At 38.8% G+C, this 26,253-nt stretch overlaps 1 protein-coding gene across 1 annotated transcript; it reads left to right on the top strand.

The window, feature by feature from the left end:
* The first annotated feature begins 1,955 nt into the window (after window positions 1-1,955).
* LOC146000009 (uncharacterized) lies at window positions 1,956-25,815 on the top strand. Its single transcript, XM_083137314.1, has 2 exons — window positions 1,956-2,088; window positions 24,718-25,815. The coding sequence occupies exon 2, from the start codon at window positions 24,788-24,790 to the stop codon at window positions 25,748-25,750; it is 963 nt and encodes a 320-aa protein (XP_082993440.1). The 5' UTR covers window positions 1,956-2,088; window positions 24,718-24,787; the 3' UTR covers window positions 25,751-25,815.
* The last annotated feature ends 438 nt before the right edge of the window (window positions 25,816-26,253 follow it).

Below are 26,253 nucleotides of genomic sequence, written 5' to 3'. Positions count from 1 at the left end.
CACAAAGAATGGCTTACATAAGGCGTTTGCGGACTGGAAGAAACGTTGTTGTAAGTGCATTCAAGTCGGAAGGGGACTACTTTGATTGATTGATTTGCTTTATTTTCCCTCGCTTTCTGTACCACTTTTCTCTAATTTGCGAAGATGGAGATGAGTGATGATATGATGAATTGGCACTCACAAACATCCATGCCGGGATTCGAATCCGGAACTCCTGAGGGAACTACTTTGAAAAGGATCACGTAACCCTTCCACCAGAGTAATAAATCTCTGATAAAAAAAAACAGTCTCAGTCTTTGTTGATCAGCCCTCGTATATAAGGTTGATAAGCCAAAAAATACCGACCCTAATTCAACTAATGTTGTAATTTATTGTATAGTATTGTACGAATAGTTTCATTTTTATTATTTAGCGTCGCTTTTCTACCACTTTTGGCTAATAGAGAACTTGAGGATGAGTGAGGATATGATGAAATTGACGAAGGGACACTCACCAAGAAGACCCATGCCCAGGCTGAGATTCGAACCCGGGTCCTCTGGCGTCATAGTGCGCTGTACCAACCACTACGCCACGGAGATCGGCACCATACGAATCATGTTAGCAACGTAAAAATAATAAACTTTCATATGATTTGTTGTAATCGGCAACACGAAGGCTATGGTGTTTTTTTTCTTTTTATGCTTTTCAAATTGCATCGCACAGACGACCCGACATCCTATGGAAAATTTAGTTGTCTGGCTTAGAAAAGAAAGACTCGCAAAGAAAGAGTGAAAAACTGTTGCTGTCTTGGAATTTTTCTCCGGTTCAAAATTCGAAAACATGAATGCCAGGACAAGAAGTTAATTTGGAACCACGCGTCATCCTTAGGAGAACTACAAAGAAATTATTGATTAGTTTTATTAAGTCCACTTTAGTCCCAGAAGGCTACTCGAGACTGTACCTACAGTTTAAAGTGGGATCCGGACGTACCACTATGTGCCTCCACCGGGTATCAAACCAGGAACCGGAATCCCTAGATTACAAGGCGACGACAATATCACTACGCGCTTAAGGTCCTTGCAGAAAATGTGAGATTTAGATATTAAAGGGGGTGAATCCCCACATGCTACACACTTCAAACATGAATAGCAATGCACGTTCATGCCATCCAGATCTAGTCACGTGATTTCCTGTGAACGAGAAGAATGTGTCCTTCGAGTGAAAATGAAACATAATACGTCAGAGTAAATTACTTCGATTCGTGTCCAGACTCTCGATCCAATTACCAAACAGGCGAAGATCAAGCAAAACTGGAAGACATGACACACAGGCCGTGTCCGAAAGGTGCAAGACCGTACTTGAAGATCTTTCGAACTGCACTTCGACTGCAGCGCCAAATACGATCAGTAGATATAACCGAGGACACGTTGGTTTTCCACGTTTTAAACACTTATCACATAGCATTTGTAAATGCTCTAATACATACATTTCCACACATTAGAAGAACTGCAACAACTGGCTGGCTTTCTACCTCCGCGATTTCAAACAAATAAACAACAACTCCACTTATCACGTGACCGAGCCTCCAACTTCGTGTGCTCTGCCCTGTGGTCTCGATTCCTCGTGAACTTGATGCTTTCGAACTGTACTAAGTGACGTCACTTCCGTCAAGACCATACTTCAGGTATGTACTTTGTACCTTCCGGACAGAGCCACAGTCGCTATTCCATATTTTAAAATAAGCATGGCAACAATTAACAGTTTCCGAAAAAAAAGTGGAGTCGAATTGTGCAGCGTAATGCTTCTATTGCTAAATCTTATAAAATCACTCTGTACTTTCTTAACCTTTTGCAATAAATTATGCACAGAGTTGATCCACTATCCCTTCTGTGCGTTACTGATAGAGTATGACGTAATTACCCACTTGCACAAATTGTTAAAACAGTAAACAACAAAATCTGTTTCTATGGTTGCGTGCACAATGAAGCTCCTTGTTCAGAAATCGAAGGCACTTCTAATTACTATTTGACATGGTATTAATATATTATTCTGGCTGCTAAATTATAAAAGTAGAGACATGGCTATGGACTGGCAAAGAAGGAACAGCAGGTAAGAACAGGCTACTTTATAGTTTGTTCGTATAGCTAGCAGTGGTTCTCAACCTTCCTGAGCCCGCGGCCCGGAAAAAAATGTTATTAAAAATCGATTCCCCAATCCCAACAATTTTAATACTAGAGAGCTTTCTACTATTTTTCAACTTTATACGTTAATTAATATGAATTCTTCAAATTTAATATTAATAAATAAATTATGGCATAATCATAGATAGTATGTCTAGGTTTGTTGTCAGATACAGGGTGTTTCGTAAGTTCGTTTACAACGCTTGGGAGGTGATTGTACGAGTGAAAATAAGGTGGAAAGTTCATGTAACGAAATTCCGGAAACGGCTTTGTTGCCGAATTATTGACGTTTGAAACCGTGGGAAAATGATTTTCCGAAGTGATTAATGGCAAAACGGGTGGAGAGAAGTCGTCGGTGTTGGGCGGTCCACTAAGAAATTGGGTACGCTCTTGTCAAAAAATCACGCGGCAATGTTGTGCAATGTCGGCGCAAGGGATTCCCCAAAGGACGCGACCGAAGATGTTGACGGGAGTGGGGTGGGTGTGCGTTCTGCGTGAGCTGGTATCGACGAAAATTGGCATGTGTTGAATGGCACCAAAAAACAAAGAAAATTTCCTGAGCGAAGGGCACCATGACGTAAAAAAAAATGAACTGTCATAGGTTGCATACCCTGAAGGGCACACAGTATGCTTAATGGAGATGTGAAGGGAACCTCATCACAGACGGTTTTCAAAGTGTCCACCATGTACTTCCAAGCAGAGGCGACAACGGCAAATCAAGGATTGTCTAGTGCGACCCAACAACCCCGGCGTTTCTGCTATCGATGCTGCAGCTACATTGATACGGGCAACGAGGTCCTCGGCTGACACGACAGGTGTTTCGTAAACGAGGCGTTTCATCTCTCCCCAGACGAAGAAATCCAGAGACGTAATATCAGGCGATCGACGTGGCCATGGCACAGGCCAACCCCTGCCAATGCACTGGTTGTGGAATACGGTATTGAGAAAATGGCGCACATTCCGATCGAAATGTGGGGGTGCACCGTCATCTTGAAACCACAGTCTTTGTCTCAGTGCCAAGGGCACGTCCTCTAGTAGTTCAAGCAAAACCTCACTGAGAAATGCTTGATAAGTGGGTTCACATAAGCGAACAGGGAGAATGTATGGTCCAATCAAATGGTCATGCAGTATCCCGCACCACACATTCACTGCAAATCCGTGCTGATGATGTGCCACTAGCAGTGCATGTGGATTTTCATGTTCCCACACATGACTGTTTTTACTATTGAACACAGCAGGTTTCGTGAAGATAGCCTCATCAGTCCATAGTACCGTATTCTGAAAATTGGGGATAGTTTCAATTTGATGAACAAACCATTGGCAAAAGTCCTCACGTGGGCCAAAGTCCCGAGGTAAAAGATCTTGCACTTTCTTCAATTTGTACGGGTGCATCCACTCTTCTGCCAGGACTCGCCACACATTCACATGGGAGGTGTTTCGTTCGTGTGCTAGTGCACGCGTACTGGTGCCTGGATGATCCATCACTGCAGTTAGCACATCTTCCACAAACCGTCGTGTTCGCACACTTGCGGTCGTCCAACTTCTCGACGAGGTGGCAACACTGATCCTGTTTCCCGAAGTCGAGTGTCTACAGTTTGAAATAAGGTGTGCGATGGTAACACCCTATTTGGAAAACGTGCCTCATACAGACGCCTTGAAGCACGGCTATTACCTCCAGCCTCCCCATAAATCAGATGCATGTCCGCCAGCTCTTGGGACGTGTATGCAGCCATCCCTTACACCTGAAGCACGAATGGCACAGACACGTGCGATCCTTCATGAGGAAACCTACACTGTTGGCGCCCCTAGCGGGAAATGTGGTACTTAACGTCAGATCACAAGGACACCCATCTGCCCTTCAGGGTATGCAACCTATGACAGTTCATTTTTTTTCGTTTTAAAGTCATGGTGCCCTTCGCTCAGGAAATTTTCTTTGTTTTTTGGTGCCATTCAACACATGCCAATTTTCGTCGATACCAGCTCACGCAGAACGCACACCCACCCCCACTCCCGTCAACATCTTCGTTCGCGTCCTTTTGGGAATCCCTTGCGCCGACATTGCACAATATTGCCGCGTGATTTTTTGACAAGAGCGTTCCCAATTTCTTAGTGGACCGCCCAACACCGACGACTTCTCTCCACCCGTTTTGCCATTATTCACTTCGGAAAATCATTTTCCCACGTTTTCAAACGTCAATAACTCAGCAACAAAGCCGTTTCCGGAATTTCGTTACATGAACTTTCCACCTTATTTTCACTCGTACAATCATCTCCCAAGCGTTGTAAACAAACTTACGAAACACCATGTATATAGTATATAAGTGTGCGCGCGCGTGCGCGATTTGTAATTAATACACTTACAAGGGAGGTTATCTAAGTGCCCCCTTCCGATTTCCATGAAACTTAGCAGGTGTATAGAGGGGCCAAAAGGAAGAAAAAGAAATACGTGTTTTTTTTGTTTCGGCTAAAAAACTGTTTTAGGGGGCAACCCCCCTCTCAAATGTCAAGATGAAGACAAATTGACGCGGGGATTTGACCCCTGTGTACCACTCCGATTTCCATTAAATTTGGCAAGTGTATAGAGGGGCCCAAAGGAAGAAGCACGTGTTTTTGTGTTTCAGCTAAAAAAAAAACGGTTTTAGGGGGAAAACCCCCCGCTCAAATATCAAGATGAGGAGAAATTGAAGTGGGGATCTGACCCTTAAACCACGTAAATATGGCATAGGAAGAAACAAGGAGCATAGAGCCCCTCTATACACCTGCCAAATTTCATGGAAATCGGAGGGAGACAAAGGGGTCAGATCCCCACGTCAATTTGTCCTCATCTTGACATTTGAAGCGGGTTTTGCCTCCTAAAACAGTTTTTTAGCCGAAGCAAAAAACACGTATTTCTTCCTTTGAGACCCTCTATACACCTGCCAAGTTTCATGAAAATCGGAGGGGGACACAGGGGTCAGATGCCCACTTCAATTTGTCCTCATCTTGACGTTTGAGGGGGGTTTGCCCCCCTAAAACAGTTTTTTAGCTGAAACTAAAAGCACGTATTTCTTCCTTTGGGCCCCTTTACACCTGTCAAGTTTCATGGAAATCGGGGGGTACACAGGGGTCAGATCCCCACTTCAATTTGTCCTCATCTTGACATTTGAGGGGGGGTTGTCCCCTAGAACAGTTTTTTAGACGAGACAAAAACACGTATTTCTTCCTTTGGGCCCCTCTATACATCTGCCAAGTTTCATGGAAATCGGAGTGGGACACTTATATAACCGCCCTTGTTAGTTTTACAGTTTGTAATTATATAACACTGCATATACCAGGTGGTTATAATTAAAGTGACGGTGTTCAGAGTGATGCAGCAAGGGCTGTAATGAGAGTAGCAGTCTGAAACTTCGTAGATATGCTAATAAAGCAATGCGCTCGCGAATTATGCAAAAAATAGTTCCAATTCTCGCCACCAGGGTAAAAAATGGCGCTGTAAGCAGTCAAAACGTGGTATAGTTACAGGAAAAAGGCAGGAAAGATCAAACACATGAGAACAATGGTTCTGGCATGTTTATTAGGAACTATGGTTACAATAACTGTTCAATATGGCCTCCCAAATCAGCAACATGCTGCATTCGTAACACGGCATGGTCGACGGTTGCTCGCAGCATGTTTGGTGAAATCTGAGCGACATGTCGTTGTATGGTAGCCTTCTGATCAGGCAGAGACCGGACATGTCCCTGATAAACACGATCTTTTAAATATCCCCACAGCCAGAAGTCACATGGATTAATGTCGGGAGATCTGGAAGGCCATGCATCTGGAAACTGCCTAGAGATGATGCGGTCATTAGCAGTGACGTGCGGTGATGTCGACAGTTGGGGTAGCAATCAGTGGCGTGCCCAAGGGAGGTTGGTGTGGGTCATAATCTCCCTCCCCCCTTTAGGGCCCAGTATTCCTAAAAATAGAACATCAAAGAAAGGAAAGGATTGCAAAATGAGGAAGGACTACTGAAAAGAAGCACATGTTAATCCCACCCACTATCGAAAATCCAAAACATGTTGATTTGACTATTAAGCCAGAGATCCCGGGTTCGAACCCCGACCTGGACATGGGTGATACTTGTGTTTGTCCCTTCATCAATTTTATCGTACCATCTTGACGATTAGCCAAAAGTGTAGGAAAACCGAAGTAAAACAAACCAAATGAAACAATCAATCAATGATTTGATTTATGCTACTTAGCATCGGTCACATTTGGTTAATCGCGAAGATGGTACAATACAATTAATGAAGATACAAACACAAAATAAACACCCATGAAGGTGGGGTTCGAACCCGGAACACCTGGTGTCATAGCGTGCAGTGATAACCACTCCCCCACTGTTGGTTGATTTGGTGTTTAAGTCCACTTTATGTACATAAAAGCTAATCGGGACTGGGCCCACAGTTTAAAGTGGGATCCAAACCGCTATGTGCGTCAACCTGGTTCCGATCCGGGGCCACATGCACTCCCCCACGGAGGTCGGTCGACAACAAAGATGAGTGGAAATCTCTAATTATTCGGATACTTGGGTATCGGTAAAGCAAACTGCGTATTTACTCAGTGGTACGTAAATTTCAATTGGATTTTTGAAACACCATATTTGCATATGATTAACGTTTTTCCAAAAAAAAAAAAAAAAAAAAAAAAAAATGCATTGCTTGATTTCCCTAATTTCTTCATCTCACGATCTCGTTACTGAAGGATCCGGGTTCGAGCCCTGGCCTGTGCATGAGTGTTCCTTTGTAACAACTTTTCATCCGTTTAATTTAATCAACGTTTACCGTCATGGCAGAATTTAGGTAAAGTGATGGAATAGCAACGCTAAAGAAAGGAGGGAAAATACAAATAATTTCCTCCCAGTGCATCTGCAGGGCACTGTGAAATCAGGAGTCCAGAGTTCTCTGTTTATGATTGTCCCTCGTGACTTCCATAAGCTCATTACCTACTTATCGCGATTAAATCTATACAGCTAGAAAATGTGATGGAAGGTGGCAAAAATTAAATATATTAGAGGGGATGAACAGGTAACAAAACACACTTTTTTGTAGTTTCTTGAAAAATATTCATTTGGCTTTTTTTAGTTCTGGGATACATTTTTCATTCCAAATTATTTCATTATTCACTGCAGAGTACAACACATAGGAACAAGAATGCCCGCTCGTCACGGGTTCGAATCCCGGCCTGAATTGTTCTTTGTGAGGTCCCTTCATCAATTTCATTATATCATCACTCATCCTCATTTTCACGATAACCAAATGTGGCAGAAAGGTGAAGTAAAATAAACCAAACCAACAACAACAATTAGTTTTCTTGCCCAAATTAATACATCCGTATTTATGACTGTTTAGCTTACCCATTTTTTATTGGAGGCCAAATTATAAGTATATTTAAATAAAACACTACTAAAACGAGAGCGAGAGAGAGAGAGCGTGAGCAAATATTTGTTATTTAATCATTATATATTCCATATTTGAAAAAGAAAAGAAGCCATAAAATTTTTGTCTGCACATAATACAAGTACGTTCCCATTCATATACAAATAAAACTACATCCCATATTATACATACATATTGTACAACGTTTAAAAGGTTGTGTAAATACAGAGAACATAAGTACTGCAGAAAATTTCCCCCTGAGTTCTTTAGAGGATTTACAAAGGAATCGAAAGGAAACCTATCCCCTATCTGTCCTATAGGAGATAGACTGGAGGACCTGAAACTACGGGCTTTCAACCATGGGAGCGGGGGGCGAAGCGGCAAGGGAGGTACAGGCAAAAAAATCTTCCCTTTCGCTTCGGGCAGTTGTCTATACCTGGATCTGGTAAGGCGGAAGAAGAGCCAGCTAGGGTATCCAGCCTTGCCAGCTGATCACATCGAGGGACTAGAAGCGCGTGGAAAGAAATGTTGCATATGAACTGAGGCTTCAAGATAATAAATATTGTGATTTGAAAATAATTAGAGACATGAGATTGATTGATCTATCTCTGCTAGACTAGCTACTCCTCAGTGCACGTCACTGGTCATTAGTTAAGGTTTCTTGCAGCAAATCTTTCACGTGGCGAGCGACAAGTGGCATTGTGGCGTTGTGGATTATCTTGGGGGTTTCAATTGGTGCACAGTTTGAATCTTGTAGGGATACCAGTGTAAAATGCACCGCAAAACCTTGCGAACTGTTCACCAGGGGAGTGACAGTTCACGTGCCACAGCTCTAGCACTGGTTGCAGAAGTTGAGGCATGTGATGCACGGTCAGCTACAACTACAGCAACTTCGTCCACAACTTCCACGGGAATGGGCCGCCTTCCTCTCCCTCGTACAACATCCAATTCACCTGTTCCCTCGAATTTCTTCATCATCTTCTTCAGCCCATTAATTGACATGGGCCCTCTTCTCAGCCCTTTCTGTTGCCGATATTTCCGCAATGCAGCGTTGCTATTGCTCCCATTCTGGTAAAACAACTTCACTAGCAGTGCAGTGCTTTTTACACGGAAAAAGTAAGATTATTTTTGTTCACGAGTGTGTTAGCCGATGCGTAGCAAAGTATTTTAGGAACAACACTTGAAAAAAAATCTTGTAGGACTAACTAATGAAAAATTTCTTTGTAATCGAAGATCATAATACCTTTTAAGGTGTGGTAATATTATAATGGGATTGAGATACGAAACTCTCGGATCCGAATCCTGATCCAGATCTGTTATTTCTGACCCGGATCCGGAACTTTTGGATCCGGATCCGTTTGGATATCCCTAGCACAGAGCTGCAATTGCCCCCTCGATTTCAAATTATATAAACATTTCGCAAATTTTCTTGCTCGCTTCGCTCGCAGTATCTGCTTTTTTTGCAGTTTTGTGAACTTCTGGACGCCGAAGATTTGAATGAAAAAAAAATGTAAAACAGAATGCCATGGCGCTCCATGAAAATTTTTGCGCCATATTAAATCTATATTGTTTTAATTTTGCTCAAATTTGGATCTGAAAATTTTCTTGCTCACTTCGCTCGCAATTTATTGTCTATAATACATTGTAAATTACCAGGGAGTGAAGTACTGCTGCTAAACGGTTTTCTTTTAAATGCATGAACAAATCTTTAAAACTACGCATGAACTACTGTTTGGAGGAAAAGGAGCGCACACATTTGAGAGACTATTTATATGATTTTTGCTGTTGGTTTGTTATGGGGCGTATGAATTGATTTTGTATATATATATATATATACACAATATATGTATGGGGGTGTATATATACACACACCCATCGAATCAATAAAACTAACAGTGAGATAAAATTAGGTTTTTCTTTTCCGACTGAACTTTCATCAAGACTTTTGCCCCCCACCCCCAATAAGAGGGTCTGCGCTCGCCCCCCTCCCCCCGCAACTTTCAGTTGTGCGCCCCTACTAGTTTTTTTTACGCTATTCTTTCTAAAATATTATTAATTCACGCCTACATTTATAATAGGGGATATATACAAATATGAAAATACATACATGTATTTTACACCGATGTAAAAACTGGTACCAAAGGTTTAGACAACAGGTTTAATATTGACGTATGTTATTACAACTGACATTTGATAAATTTTAGTAACATCTTGGGTTGTATCGAAAATAAAGCGAAAATGATGCCTTTAGAACGTCATATATTATTATGCCACTCAACACGAGTTTTGAAGCCAGTGTAATAAGTTCATTTTGAATAGTAGGACTGATTATTTTGACTTGCTTTTCTCATTTTCTATAAGAGGTTTAAGATGTGGGTCATACCTCGCTAACAAGTCTCTGATGTTGAGAAAATTCCCAGAACTACTTTGTACGTTCGTTACATCTTCTCGATGTCCCCTGAGAACCAAAGTACAGGTGGGTGGATAATGGTATTATTACATCTAAAATTATTTTAACGATTTCACACCACCTATCCAGACCTTGTTGCAACATTGTTTGAACATCTTTAATATGAGTTTTCCGAGCATTATATAACATACTCATACATGCATTTAAGTGAATTCGGCACATTTCGTGTTCTTTGATTTTTTTTACTTAAATCTCCCCAATCATTAATTTTCCTTTTACACCATGTATGAGAGCCCGCAGGGGGGGTGAGAGGTGGCACTTTCCCCCCTTGAGATATCTGAAAAAATATATACAGGATGACTGGTAATTAGATGTATTCCCTGAAAGGGGTTAAAGTAGAGACAATTTGTAATAAATTTTACCATATGATAGCCTGTCCGAAAATAGTAGTTTTCGAGATAATCGAATTTCTTTTGTTTCTTTAAAAAAATGACAATTTTCCACATAAAAAGATGAATTGAGAAAAAACTGCTCATTGCATGGAACTTGCAACAGTTCTTTAATTCAAAGACATTTTACAATTATATTTTGTTATTTAGTTGTGAGCATAATCTGAAAAGAATGAAGAAAATTCTGTTGTGCTACTCTGTTTAATTTTGATGTTATTTTGTTTATTATTCGTTACTATAGTGACTGTAAAATTTGGTTAATAGACTAATTTTGTTAAGTAACATTTGAAAAGTTATTTTTAATTTAAAATATTGCGACAAACTGCTCCACACCGGGGACAGTTGCAATAAATTGGCGACCTAGAGCCAGGATTCGAAAATTGTAAGTTGATAAGAACTGAACTGATAATGCTACAATGAAGAAAAGAGAAGTTCCTTACGTGCTTCGAAGTAGTGTGTGCCTTCAACCGGATCTCAGTGATGTTGCTGAAGTAAGCAACGAAGAGGACAATTCTGGTAAGCAAATGGAGGATTTACTCTGTTGTAAGGACAGATTTTCTGACACTCGCATGATTGAATGCACGTCATGCAAGAAATGGGAACACGTAAATTGTAGGGGTCTTACAGTTATTCACTGGGTAATATTCAGCTCTATGAAAGAAGACTATTACTGTAAGGCATGCAAACCAGAATTCAATCCATTCACTCTAAAATCATACTTGGATACAGTAAATCCCAATATTGACCAAATTTTATCTGCTTTTCACTTGAGTTTGGCCCAACATGAGAATAGGTTGCAAGACAAGTTGCTCCAGAATACCGAAACGCTGGAGAATAGGTTACTTCAGAATACTGAAGCTCTGGAGAATAGGTTGCAAGACAAGTTGCTCCAGAATACCGAAACGCTGGAGAATAGGTTACTTCAGAACACTGAAGCTCTGGAGAATAGGTTGCAAGACAAGTTGCTCCAGAATACCGAAACTCTGGAAAATAGGTTACTTCAGAATACTGAAGCTCTGGAGAATAGGTTGCAAGAGAAGTTGCTCCAGAATACTGAAGCTTTGGAGAATAGGTTACAAGATAGACTTGATCAGAACGCTGAAACGCTGCGCGAAAGTTTACAAACAAACTGTGAAGTTTGGGGCACAAAATTGGTTAGGTTGCAGCAAAGTACTGAAAAACTGAACGAAGGACTCCAACATGTAGAAAATAAGTTGCAGGAGGTTTCTGATTCTTGTCAATCAGCTAATAGGTTACTAAATGAACGTATAAATGATGAAGTAACTTTATTAAATTCGAAAGTCAGTGATCTTGAATCAAAACTAGACCATCATGATGATGAGTTAAAACAACACTTATCAAACCAGTTGTGCCAACATGAAACTTCTATAAGTACACTACAAACAAATATGAATACTACTCAGGTAAAGTTGCAAGAATTTGATTCTATGCTTAAGGATTTAAATGAGAAATGCATTAACTTAGAGCAAAGCGATGTTATTTGTACTAGTATGGTTAGAGACGTTCTACAACCAGATAAAGAACTAAGTAATGATGATGCACTTATTAATGAACATAGGCACATAGCATGCCAAACTGATACAAGATTAAATTCTAAAATAAAGCATGTTGTTTTTAGTGAACACAATAAATGCGAAACATTTCATACAGGTTCTTCTGGCTATGATACATCTGATGCTGAAGTGAATTCTGTAAAGGAAAATGTAACCAAATTGTGCAAGGGCAAATCTGCTCACAATAAAAGTAGAAATAAATTTGCTAAAGCTTCCACTTCACAAGGCAAGAATACATATGCATTGCGGCATTGTGTTTTAGATAATACTGAATTTAGTAATAGCAATCCTACTGTTGACAAAATCCATTGTACATGTTCACTCAATAACCATTCATGTCTTTCTTCGTTGAACAACTCTTTACTGTATGATAATAAGCACGTACATACTTGTGATACTGAAAATAATGCACCTAGTTCTTTATGTGCTACAGACACATCAAAGCAAATTTGTTCTACATCTAACAGAAATTCCATACCTTCTAGAACTTATGTTGCTTGTGATAGTAAAGACAATTTCACAGGTCTTGAAACTTCAGTATGTGATTGCCAACGTCAAAGTACATGTCATTCCTTAATCCATGATCAGTTTCCTGATGACTTAAATGTAAATCATAGTCCTTGTACTAGAACAAACTGTACTTATAACCCGATGTGGCTGAATAATGATTCTACATGGAATTCTTATAATCAGTCTGATACATGCTCTAATAGATTTTCACGAGTTAGTGAACTTAGTCAATTGCCACGTTTTGGAGGAGATGTTTCAAAACAGTCTGCTAGAGAATTTATCGAACAACTAACTACAATGTTAAACATAATTGGTGTTCCTCCCAAGTATAAATTATGTATAATTCGTAAGTGTTTTTATAGCGTAGGCGCTTACTGGTTCAAAAGTGAAAGGAAGAGTTTCATTTCTTATGAGGACTTTGTACATAAATTTCTTGACCAGTTTGCATCTAATGAGTTATTAGAAAGTCAGTTGACATTGTTACGATCAAGAAAATACAACCCAGCTTCAGGTTTGTCATTGGAAGCATACGCTTTAAAAACGTATTCTGCTTATTGTAACCTTGTGGAAACTCCAAACAAAGTTGAAGTAATACGGATGATTTTGAAACAGCTACCTGAGTCAATTTCAAAGAATGTGGGCTGCCATAACATTACAGATCTTAAGCAACTGACGCAGAAATTAAGGACTATTGATTTGTATTCGAGCGAAAAGAATAAAAGTTTATCTTTGCCCGGTGATAATACAGATTCTGATGACAAGGCTAATAAGAAGAGAAGTTTCGACAGACCAAAATACTTCGTCAGGCAAGTAAATGTGGAGCGGAATTCTTATGATTCTACAACACAGACCGAAAATGCAGGAATCAATGTAAATCATCGCCCATCTCCCAGAAGATTTGAACGCAATCCCTCAAGAAGGCAGTTTGTGAGGTCTGAAAGAATTAATAATAACGTAAATAATTCGAATTTCAGACTTGGCAATACCCCAACATCTGATAACAGAAGATATAGTAGAACTGGAAATTACAATGAACAACCAATAGAGTATGGTAATGCATCTCATAGTTCACAGGAAAATAGTGTTACAGTAGGCAGCACCAACTTGCAGCGTAATTCTGCAAATATGGAACCCCTAACACCGACTGCTACTACTAACACAAGTGCACATTCTTCTAACTACTTAAACAGCTAAGGCAGGGTGATATGCTCCGATTTACCTTGCCACAAATAAATGCAAAGGAGCTGGATGGTAGAGTTAATAACCCTTATTTAGTACATGTTAAGGAATGTCTGAAGGATTATAATAAAATTAAATCTTTAGGCGTTACCAGAGATAAAGTTTTATCTGTAGCATTTTTATTAGAATGGTACGATTCTGAACCAGAGTGGATTATGTCAGAAAACGGTACTCCAATACCAAAAATTGAGAATCCAGAAATACAAGGTAAAATTGCGGATCTGTCTTTAAATTGTTTAATTGATACTGGAAGTCAGTGTAATTTATTAGATTATAAAATCTGGACAATTCTAAGTTCAATTATACCAGGAGCAAAATTGGAACAATTAGAAGGAATACAATTGGCTTGCTTTGCAGGAGATCAACGTATAAAGGTAATGGGTTTCAAATATGTAACAGTTCAAATAGCAAATGAGTTTTTCCACATGGGACTGTATATTGTTAAACAGTTACACGCTGATTTAATTCTGGGTTCGCCGTTTTTGTGGCAATATAAGGCGATTATAAATTACAGCAACGCAACCGTCATGCTTTCGAATTCATTAGGTCAGGAAATAATTACTCCGTTTTTAGTGCAATCTGAAGAAAGTCTTCCGTCAATGAAGGGAATAGTACGTTCTTGCAAATTACCAATTTCAACCACTTCACAAATTGAAGGAACATCTGACATCGCTTCGGAGGAAGATATTCGGCGTGCAGCGTACATGAACAATACTCTTCCATCTGATTGTTTGGATCAGTTATTTCATCTTCTTCTCGAATACCAAGTTTTATTTTCTGACAGACCTAAAAAAGCAAATGTGGAAGCTTACGATATACAATTGGATACTGATGTGCCAATAATAGCACCCACTTACCCTGTTCCTTATGCTAGACGGGATGATATGGAAAGAGAGTTACAAAAATGGCAACAGTGGGGCGTTATACAAGAAAGCACATCTGCCTATAGGAATCCACTCCACATAGTCCCAAAGGCGGGAGGTTTATGGAGACCAGTGGTCGACTTCCGTAAATTAAACCAACACGTAATTTCTCCTATGACACAGGTAGAGCCTATCTCGGAATTACTACAAAGATTGAAGGGAGCAAAATACTTCACATCTATTGACCTTAGTTGCGGTTATTTTCAGATTCCTTTGACACCAAGGTCGTTTAAGTTTACCGCATTTTCTTATAGAGGTATTTTGATGGAGTTCCATTTTTTGCCTTTTGGAATCAAAAGTGCCGTGAGTGTGTTCGTTGATAGAATGCATAAAATATTTGGCAATCATACAAATTCTTTCCTGATTGTTTATATTGATGATATTTTAATTTTCTCTCCATCAATTCAAAACCACTTAGAACATTTACGTTATGTTTTATCAACTCTGAAGACAGCTAATATGTCTATTAAATTGTCGAAATGCAAGTTCTTCCAAACTGAAATACATTTCCTAGGCCATGTGATTTCTGGAGAAACCATTCATATTGATCCTGAAAGGAACCAAGCAATCATGGATTTTCCAGTTCCTCAAAACAAGAAGGCTCTAAGGAAATTTTTAGGAATAGTAAATTGGAGGAGAAAATTTGTTCACAAATTTGCAATGATAGCTGCTCCTTTGTATGATTTACTAAAATCAAATAACAAGTGGGACTGGAAGGAGAATCATCACCAAGCTTTTAATGATTTGAAACAGCTAGTTACATCTCCTGATGTATTAGCTCAACCGGATTTTAGTAAAATTTTCCATCTTAACACTGATGGAAGCAAAGTTGGAATTGGAGGAGTTTTATGGCAGTTATCAGATGAAGATGAAACGTTAGTAATACAATATGTTAGTAGAGTATTGCGTGGTACAGAATTAACTTATTCAACTCATGAGATTGAATGTCTTGCTATCCTCTTTTCAGTAGAAAAGTTTAGTGTTTATCTTAGTGGAAGAACATTTGTTATTCATTGTGACCATCAGTCACTTTCATGGCTGCAGTCGGCTAGAAGTTTAAACCCAAGACTAAACCGCTGGGCATTAAAACTTCAAAGTTTTGATTTTACTGTTGAACATATTCAAGGTTCTACCAATATTGTGGCTGATGCCTTAAGCAGATATCCTGCAAGGTCACAGGGAGATTTATTCACATCGAAACTCTACGTTAATAATACAAATATCGATCTCCTATCCCAAGATACTCCACAATATTGGGTACAATCTCAACAGAACGATGAGCAGTGTCAAAAGTTAAGAATTGCGATAAACAAAGGAGATTCTAAGTTCGAAATCAGAGGACATTTTAGAATGCATGAAGATATCTTATTCTATAAATCTATTGCGTCTGAACACTGGAGAATATTTGTACCTAAAAAAGCTGTGGAAAAGGTACTGTATGATCATCATGATTTATGTGGACATTTTGGTTATTCAAAAACCTTCAGAAAGTGTTCAAAATTTTTCTTTTGGCCAAACATGAAAGCCAGCATTAAATTATATCTGAGAAATTGTCTTGAATGTGCCAAGTCAAAGCAGAGAGTGCAACGTATCACACGAGAAGATCTTCACATATTAACTCCTAAAATACATCAATTCCTTTCATTAGATTTGATTGGTCCGTTACCAGCTTCTCAAGGTTATCAATATATACTAAGTATAGTGGATCTTGCAAGTAAGTTTATTATGGTTTATCCTTTGCGTAAAGCTTCATCTATGGAAATTATCAATAAACTAAACCAATCGTATTTTCATCATTATCCTGCATGTCTAATTATATTAAGTGATAATGGTTCACAATTTAAATCTAAGGAGTGGCGAAGTTTTATTACCTCCAAGAACATCAAGCATATTTTTACTTCGCCATATTCACCACACGCTAATCCAATCGAACGCTACAATAAAGAGATTGTGTGTTTACTGAGGTTATTTTGCAAGGATAATCATAAATCTTGGGCTAAATGTTTGACAAACGTTGTCAAATTGTTGAACAATTCATATTCTGAATCTATTGGTTTTACACCTGCGGAACTATTTTTACACGATCAAGTTAAAGATAATATAACTAATATTGTCGATTGGCCTGAGAATATTGAAGAATTATCCTGGAAGGCAAAATACTTGGAGCTAAAAGAAAAACTTAAACATCGAAGAAATTCTAAAGGTGTTCAAACAAGCTCTGGTACTAAAAATATTGTCAAAGGAGATTTAATCATGATTAAAAATCATGCTAAGAGCTCTGCTTTAAACAAAACTATCTACAAATTGTATGATTTGTTTATTGGCCCATTCTTGGTAATAGAAGTAAGAAACAATTGTGCGACTGTAGTTTCTCTAGATGGAAAGGGAACAAAAGGTAGACAAAACCTAGAAAACATTAAACCTTTTAATTGTTCGGAGGAGAAAAGAAAGGAGTTGTTAAGAAATACTGATTTATGTTTTAATTGTACATAAGGGTTGAATTTGTTGTAATTTTGTGCAAAAACGAGTTCAGTTGTTTGCATTATGTATTTTATTATCATGTGTAAACCAGCATGAATTTATTATCTCTGTTCTGTTGATCATCATATTATCTTTTATGTAAGAACTTATGTTTGGCTTCTATTCTCATCAGTTTGGTGTATGTCAATGTATTGAGGAAGAGTGTTGACACGAATAACAAAGGGATAATTATACAAAGTGTCTCTCTAGAAGAATGATAAGAAGGAATATATATATAATGTAAGTTGAATGTAATGTGGTTCGCATTTTTATTGAAGGGCTTCATTTGCACATATAGTTTCAAACGGAAGAAGTGCACTCGTGAAGAATAAAACCTTTTTAAATGGACATAAGATGATTATGAAATAGTAATGGTAATGAGATTGCAGTAAAGAAGAAATCTACTGAAGATGGCAGTAAAGAAGATGTGAAAAGAATGAGATTGCTGCCAAAGAAGTAGTAGAAGAAGAAGTGAAGATGATACATTGAAGATGTTAAGTTTGAAAAATATACGTATTTCTACATCAAAGTATGATGTCAACGTTTTCAACCGGAGGAGGAGGCTATTGCAACAGTTCTTTAATTCAAAGACATTTTACAATTATATTTTGTTATTTAGTTGTGAGCATAATCTGAAAAGAATGAAGAAAATTCTGTTGTGCTACTCTGTTTAATTTTGATGTTATTTTGTTTATTATTCGTTACTATAGTGACTGTAAAATTTGGTTAATAGACTAATTTTGTTAAGTAACATTTGAAAAGTTATTTTTAATTTAAAATATTGCGACAAACTGCTCCACACCGGGGACAGTTGCAAACTTATTTCAGCATTTTCTGATAGCTAACAAATAAGTGGTTCGTTGAAAAAAAGTTTTTCCCAAATAACAATCACATGTAAGTACTGGGTGGGTCTAAACTTACAAGTGATGATAAAAAAATACACTCTTAGTTTACTTGGCAACGTATTAATAACAAAAATGGTATGACACGAAGCGTACAAATTACTTAAATTACTTCCTTGTGTCATCTGCTGTCCAACAAGGTACAAATGTTGCTAACATTGACATTTGTGTACAAGAAATAATACTTCATTCATCTTCATGTGAATGGAATCAATTGAACAATACAATTGAAGAACATTACACGTCTTGATCAAAGTGGTCACCTACGTTACGAATGCAGGCACGCAGGTTTTTACGGACATTTGGTCTCTTAACTCGTGATGTGATGGTGTCTTTTATGTGTTGACCAGCTGTTAAGATCCTCTCCTTGAGCTCCTCTTGCGAGTTTACCGGTGTCTTGTCATGTGGCTCCAAATGTAAAAGTCGCAAGGCTTCAAATCGGGGGATCGAGCCGGCCAGGGAATCGAGCCGCCTCGGCCAATCCATTTATTTGGGTAATTTTCATCCAGCCACAGTCGCACGACCAGGCAGAAGTTTGGATGGGCGTCATCAACAATCATTTGATCGAGCCATTTTTCCTGCCCAAAATCTTAAATGGCATCACTTATGAACATTTTTTGAGGAACGGGATGGCAATGTTGTTGGAGGATGTGCCTCTAGCTAGAAGACGTGACATGATTTATCAGCATGGTGACTGCCCAGCTCGATCCTCCGTTCGATTTGACGCCTGGCGACTTTTACATTTGGAGCCACATGACAAGACACCGGTAAACTCGCAAGAAGAGCACAGGGAGAGGATCTTAACAGCTGGTCAGCACATCAAGGACACCATCACATCACTCGTTAAGAGACCAAATGTCCGTAAAAACCTGCGTGCCTGCATTCGTAACGTAGGTGACCACTTTGAGCAAGACGTGTAATGTTCTTTAATTGTATTGTTCAATTGATTCCATTCACATGAAGATGAATGAAGTATTATTTCTTGTACACAAATGTCAATGTTAGCAACATTTGTACCTTGTTGGACAGCAGATGACACAAGGAAGTAATTTAAGTAATTTGTACGCTTCGTGTCATACCATTTTTGTTATTAATACGTTGCCAAGTAAACTAAGAGTCCATTTTTTTAACATCACTTGTAAGTTTAGACCCACCCGGTACTTACATGTGATTGTTATTTGGGAAAAACTTTTTTTTCAACGAACCACATATTTGTTAGCTATCAGAAAATGCTGAAATAAGTTCCATACAATGAGCAGTTTTTTCTCAATTCATGTTTTTATGCGGAAAATTGTCATTTTTTTAAAAAAAACAAAAGAAATTCGATTATCTCGAAAACTACTAATTTTCGGACAGGTCAATGGTCAAATTTATTGCAAATTGTCTCTACTTTAACCCCTTTCAGGGAATACATCTAATTACCAGTCACCCTGTATATATATAATTCAAATGGTGAAATTGTAGCGATATTTTATTACAAATAATGTTGTTTTCTGCGCTTTACAGGCTGTCAGTCACAGCAATTAACTGCCTTGTCCAACAAAGTAACGAGAGACATTTTCACAACATGTATTAGAATAATGTTCACTGCCGTAACTTGGGGTGTGCAGAACGAAAAAAAATTGATCGGGACACGATTAGGAAGAAAGTATTAATAATCCTGAGTGACTTTCGGTACTGAAAAAATTCTCCATTTCCGAGCAGGTCGGAAAATTTTCGAAATTTCCAGATGCGGTGAAAATCTCGAATTGTACACGCTATTTCCCCTTCAAGTGATTGTTTTTTAACTTCTGGAATAAAAACTGTTAATTTCAATTTGAGACACTTATAGTGAAGAAAATATCAAGATTTAATATATTTTAAATGAAATCCTTTCGACTGTTCGGGATTACGAAAAGTCAAGAAATAAGTAGAGATCCGATCTTATCTTGATAATTCACCCCCTACCCCTTCATTTTGAATTATTTTTTTTAATGTGAAATGCGGGCGGTATGTAGGGGTGAAAGCGTTGCCAGCGCATTTTCTTGCCTATCGTCTACCCTTCAGCGACGTATAAAGGTTTTCTTGTAGTCTGATATTCCTCTTTCTACTTTTCTATTGATTAACATTTTCTGTTTCCAGTTGTAGGGGTATAATATAACAATATGTTTGGTAGAAAATATATTTAACGCCGAAAGAAAATATTTTTGTGAACTATCGGTCTTTCTTATCATTCTTACTACGTCCCCTATATGCCTTCATGGCGTGGTGCTATGTACAGGGGAGCACTTTACCTTTTTTTTACCCCCAAAGCTCGTGTGCTCCCCCGCGTCGCGGGGGTGTTATTTGCGCCACTTTTTATAATCTTTCATCACGTAATCGACGCAAGAGAAACGAAACTAATATTAGCGGCGCAGAAGATTAAATTTTGTGAGTACGTACTTCGCAACACTCCAGTAGATTTTCTCAAGTAATTTAGCACAAATTAATAACATCTAATGCGTTAACGTTTTTCAGACCGAAAAAATGTTCTCTCTCACGAATAAATGTTGTGCATCGATTTCAGGTATTCAACTTTAACGTATATATTCATGAGTATTCCGTGCATCATAATCTTGCACCAAAGGCAGTTATTAGTATTAAATAAATAATTTTTAAGTGCCCGTAATAAGGGCACGTTTTTCTGTTATTTTCTTTAAAAAAAGGGATAAAATCTGTGTCGATTAGCTATGCTACAGCGCCTAGAATAACGTAGTGTGGAAAACGGCATGGTTTTGCTCTCTCTCGCTGGTTCCACTCGAAAATGATCCGCTAGAGGCGCTGGTGTTGACACCGGGGCTTGGTGTTCGACTGCTTATAATGGAAGTAAATGGGGTTTTTGCTGCAACTTCTGATTCTTTTCCTTGTAACATTTCTTTGCATCAGAAAATTGTTATGATATTTGGTACAGTAGTCGCGAAAATATTAAAGAATATTATGAACCGTCGATCATGACCTGTCCTTGAGTTTTTTATTAACAATACGGAAGAAAACATAGGTATGGATTGTAACACGTAACATGACAATTGCTGCGAGAATTAGTATTGTGTATGCATTATCCTGAAAGGTTCATTAATATTGTCATTGTCACAAATATTATTTTTATGGAAATTCACACAGACAATACTCGTTTATTTTAATTAATTAATTAATTAATTTTATTATTAATTAATTTAATTAATTTGCAGTTTATTTTCATCAAGTACAAGGTAGACATTTTACAGCCAAGTCACGAGTAAAAATGCACAGTCCTTAACACCAAAGTTCTACTTACCAATCGACACGAATGTAAAGCAATTTGTTGATAGAGATGACAAGGTACAGCCTAATCGGCTATTTGAACTCCATGGAATATGAAATTAAATTCTTTCGAATATCTGCATTTCGGGAAAATAACTTCATAATATGTACGCCACGAAACATTTTTTCTCCTTCATGACACTATTTCAATTTTATTAGTATACAAAAATAAACTTGTGTACACAATCCAACGTTTGACGTCCAGCCTCACATGCGATATGTTGATGCTCTTGTTGCGTTGCACATAAAACGTATTTATGTTACTTTTCTGTGTAAATTAATGCCATTTCGTGACTGCAAATCACTCCACAAATATAACTGTTTCCATCAATTCACTTACCTCCTTTCTAGAGAAACAAATCTACACAATATATTCCAAAAACTAACTAAGCCGCATTACTTTCATAACAAAATTAGCTGCTGTGTCGATCGCACTGCCATCTACTTGTCATCGTCTCGGGGAACCAGTTTCTTGGGTCGTTTTCCACACTACGTTATTCAAGGCGCTGTAGCTATGCTGTGAAATAAGGGAATATTTCGGAGTCTACATGAGCGTTTACTTCGCGAAACAAATTATTGTAGACGCAGGCTCGAGGCAACTGCCTACAACCACCTACGTAGCCCCACAAACCATTGACGCATAGCCCCACGAACCATTTCCGGTAAGGTTAGGTTAGGTAGGGTCACGTTTAGGTTACAATAGTTAAAAATAGGTTTAGAAAAAAATATGCGTAGCCCCACACAACATTCTTGCATAGCCCCACGAACCATTGACACATAGCCCCACGAACCATTGATACATAGCCCCACAAACCATTTGCGGAAACGTACCTTCTTCAGTTACAAAAACACGTGTTTGGAAACACTGACCGGGATTATGTCATCACACACAGGCTACATCCACCTGGAAGTAAATGGATGCAATAGCTTTCGTGCATCGGTCACACATTTATATCGAAAAATAGATGATTTACCGGCAAAATTCTATGAACGATGCGAGAAAACACTTCTCCGAACTTCCACAACTATAAAGAAACTACATTCGGTAAGGAATTTCTCCTGTAAATTTGAAGAAATCCGTTTTCCGGAGATAAGAAATTTACCGTGGTTTCAGTCAATCGCGGTGGCTCAGTCGGTAACGCGTCTGACTACCATGCTAAAGGTCCCGGGTTCGATCCCCAGCCGGTTCAAATCCGGGAACTTTTCTAACGTTGGAAGCGGCCCCGGCGCCCACCCAGCGTCGAATAACATGGGTACCTGGGGGAAACCCTAGGGGGTAAAGGCGATCAGGGGCGTGATGCTGATCACAATCTAATAATTACTACTACCGTTATTAAACAACTATTATTACCAGTTTATACATTGCACCATCAAGCTCTTCCATAAATCAGTTTCTTGTGGGTGCGATTTCGGTTGCTACTACAATTTTCTTACGTATAAATGAAGTTAAACATGTACATCTGCGTGGTCAGATTGTTAACGTTCTCGCCTTTGGTGCGAGCGGTCACGTGTTCGATTCCCTGTAGGAGCCCTAAAATTTCGGCGTTGACCAGCATAATGAGGACAATTGGGGAGCTAATTGAAAAGAAGTGACGGGCTACGGTCTCGAAAGTCAGAAAACAGTGGCGATAGGACTTGAACCGCTTACCACGTGTCACCCATTGAAGGAAACCGCCATGGCAGCCTTAGGCTCTTGTAGGGCTGTTGCGCCTAGAATTCACTTTAGTTTTAATAGTTGAAGAAGGTTGCATTAGCAATTGAAATTGTGTTCTATAGAGGAATAAGTGCGGGTCGATTTGTGAAGGAGCTCAGCAAGATTTATAGTGAAAAACATCTTTACTACGTAATTACTGATTATCACAGTAAAAAAATATAACATTGTTTTGGAGGAAGAGAGAGCCCAATCTCAAAAGAAACGCAAATCTTATTTTTCTTTAAACACGGATCTTATTTTCATTGTTTTGATGGTAGCTTCTACATTATTTCTTGTGGATACATTAGGGGGTACACAAGCCCCCCTCCCATTCGCACGCCTATTGAAGTAAAAGTACAATTCTATTGATGAATTCATAAACAAACAGCAGCTGACACTATCTATCGTAATACACTAATTTCCAGTGATTGGCAAATGATAATATGCGTACAGTACAAGTCAAATTCCAGCGTTGTGTGTTTCGAATTATGGTCCTAAAATTGAGATTTTTGCACAGTTCTACTTTTTGTCTTTAGAATATTAAAAACACGGTTTGTTATCAATGTTGCACACAATAGCATTTAAACTGCCAACGGAAGCAGCAGACTTGTAACAAGGCCAAAAAACTGGGCAATTTTCGAACCATAGTAAGTTTACTGTAAGGATGAAATTAGTACATTGGGACTCAGGTTTGCTACTGCAAAATACCCTCTTATTTCAAGATGTTATCATACGGTCCATCAATAAAATTTACTCCCCAGCTTCGTAGATGAAGTAGTGGACTTTAGATCTCCTCTTAGTCGTGATTAGCCAAAATCAGCAGAAAAGTTATGCTAAATAATAAAAATTCTTACACAATAAAATGTACTTACTTACGGAAGTCAAAGAGGACTATTTTCCTACTTTTCAAAAATTTATTGGACTCTTCTGGGATTCATTTCAATAACCTAATTATGTGGTAGCACTGTTCCGTAGAAATTTCAATTTTACGTTTCTTAGGTTCCTTCACTATTTGCAGGTCACTGACATCATTTGAAGCTGGACGTCCACTATGCTTGGGCAGCTCTTTTGTAGTATTAGTTGCATTAAATGATAAGAACATAGATTTTACTTTTAAACTTGACTTTTATAAACCTACAGGCCTCAGTGTAATACCCATTGCAGTGTGTTATTAAGTACTTCCGCACACAGGCAATGTATGATGTCACTAGACAAATGCCTCAAAAGAAAACACACGAAGATTTTACTTTTAACATTGACGTTTATGACTTGGCCTTGATATACAATACAATGATTCACATCTTCTGTGAAGCCTAATGCTCATCTTTATTTCAAACATCATATAGCTTCCCATTTGACTGCAAGGTCTTGCTTGTAACCAATTTAAAATAGGTCGAAGCAAGGATGAAAGTAGTGTTGTCTCTGCATATTTATGGAGATGAATTCCATAAGTTTCCCATATGTGCATTTACATGAAATTCAAATCATATAAAAAAAATTGCCTTTGTCATATTTTAGTGTTACTTGACATTATGGTTGAAATACGATGCAAGAAAATAGATTTAAATAGCTGTGCCAATACTTTTTACAGTCTTTGCATCCCCTTTTGAATTTCTTACAGGTAAAGATGTTATTCGTTCGTCTTAAAAAGTATCAGTCTCCACCTTGATAGGGCCTTCATCTTAGGAACAATGGAATACAATACACCGGCTAGGAAACAACAGAAGAGCCAACACAGCCCGGATCGGAATCAAACAGTTCCTCGTCCACCTTCCCCAAAGCCCCCCACCCCTTTGAGAAACGGCTCAAATTATAAAAGAACGAAAACCATACACGATGGCTCTTCAGCTCGCAAAAGCCTTGATTTCGATAACGACACCCCTCGCCCACAAGAGAGAAGTGGCAAGTCTGACCATGAAACAGAAGAACAGCATGATGCACCACCAAGAGTGTCCACAAGAGTCCACAAGAGTTTGTTGGAACCCACAGGCCTCAACGCAATACCCATTGCGGAGAGTGTTATTAAGTACTTACGCATGCAGGCAATGTTTGACGTCACTCCGCAGATGCCCCAAAAGAAAACACAACTTGTTGGTTCCCCACGACGACAGATGAACGCCAGCGGCTACGTTATTAAATCCCACTCTGGTGAATACAAATACATAACCACTCCGCAACCTGGCACTTCTGCAACCAGGCACGACGTCACAGGAAATCTATCAGGTGTCAAATCCTCTGCTGAAAACACACGGACACAATTTGTAAACGAATCGACTCTAAATGCGCTAGAAAAAAGCCTCACAGAGATCCGAAGTTCACGTGTCATCACATCTAGTTCTGCAAAACTCGAAGAATATGGAGAAGCACCAGTCATTAGTGTCTCCGTAAAGCAAGATCCATCTCCTGAGCAGCTGGAGAAGCTACAAGAGGTTCTGGAATCTTTGGAAGATGAAGGGGCAGCGATTGAAGAAGAGCGACCTCTTGTTCTCTTGTACCGAGCAAGCGAGTCGGATCGGGCAGAATCTTTAGTGAAACTTTCAACAGACACATCAATATTTTTGATGTCGGCTGCTTGCATGTTCTTCTTACTACTAATATACTTTTATTTTTCATATAGGTTAAGCTATCCACCATGTGTTCAAGAAATGCCTTGATCATTTGAGTATCTTCACAGCCCACCTTGAGAGAGAAGCCTGCATTCATGTATTATCATTTATAATAAATTATAGTGAAATGAGTTTGTTTCTCATATTTCAATATTAACAGTGCTCAAAGTGGAAATTCCTAGCTGGGGGGATGCTTGGTTGAGTTTGAGATATGTGGGGAGATGCTTGTATGGATCAACATGGAGACAATGCAGTATGTGGGGGTTTTATGAAAATTATCCTAGGTGGGGGATGCTTTGTGAAGATTTTCTTAACTGAAGGATAGGTTCCCCCTGCATCCCCTCCACTTCGCCCCCTCCTCTCCATTAAGTCTGGAATGGGCCTGTCAATAAGCAGTTGAGTCTAATGTGCAGTAATATGCAACATGCACTGCAATCAAGATGTTCGAAAGGCCGGGCCCCGTGGCAGAGTGGTTAGCACATCGTGCTACGATACCAGTGGTCATGGGTTCAAATCCCGGCCTGGGCATGTTTGTGAGGGTCCATTCATCA

Source organism: Lepisma saccharinum, chromosome 16 (assembly GCF_977018435.1).
Source record: "Lepisma saccharinum chromosome 16, izLepSacc3.1, whole genome shotgun sequence".
In the NCBI taxonomy this organism is placed as follows: domain Eukaryota; kingdom Metazoa; phylum Arthropoda; class Insecta; order Zygentoma; family Lepismatidae; genus Lepisma; species Lepisma saccharinum.
Note: the sequence above shows the minus strand (reverse complement) of the source record. Positions and strands in the feature narration are given on the sequence as shown.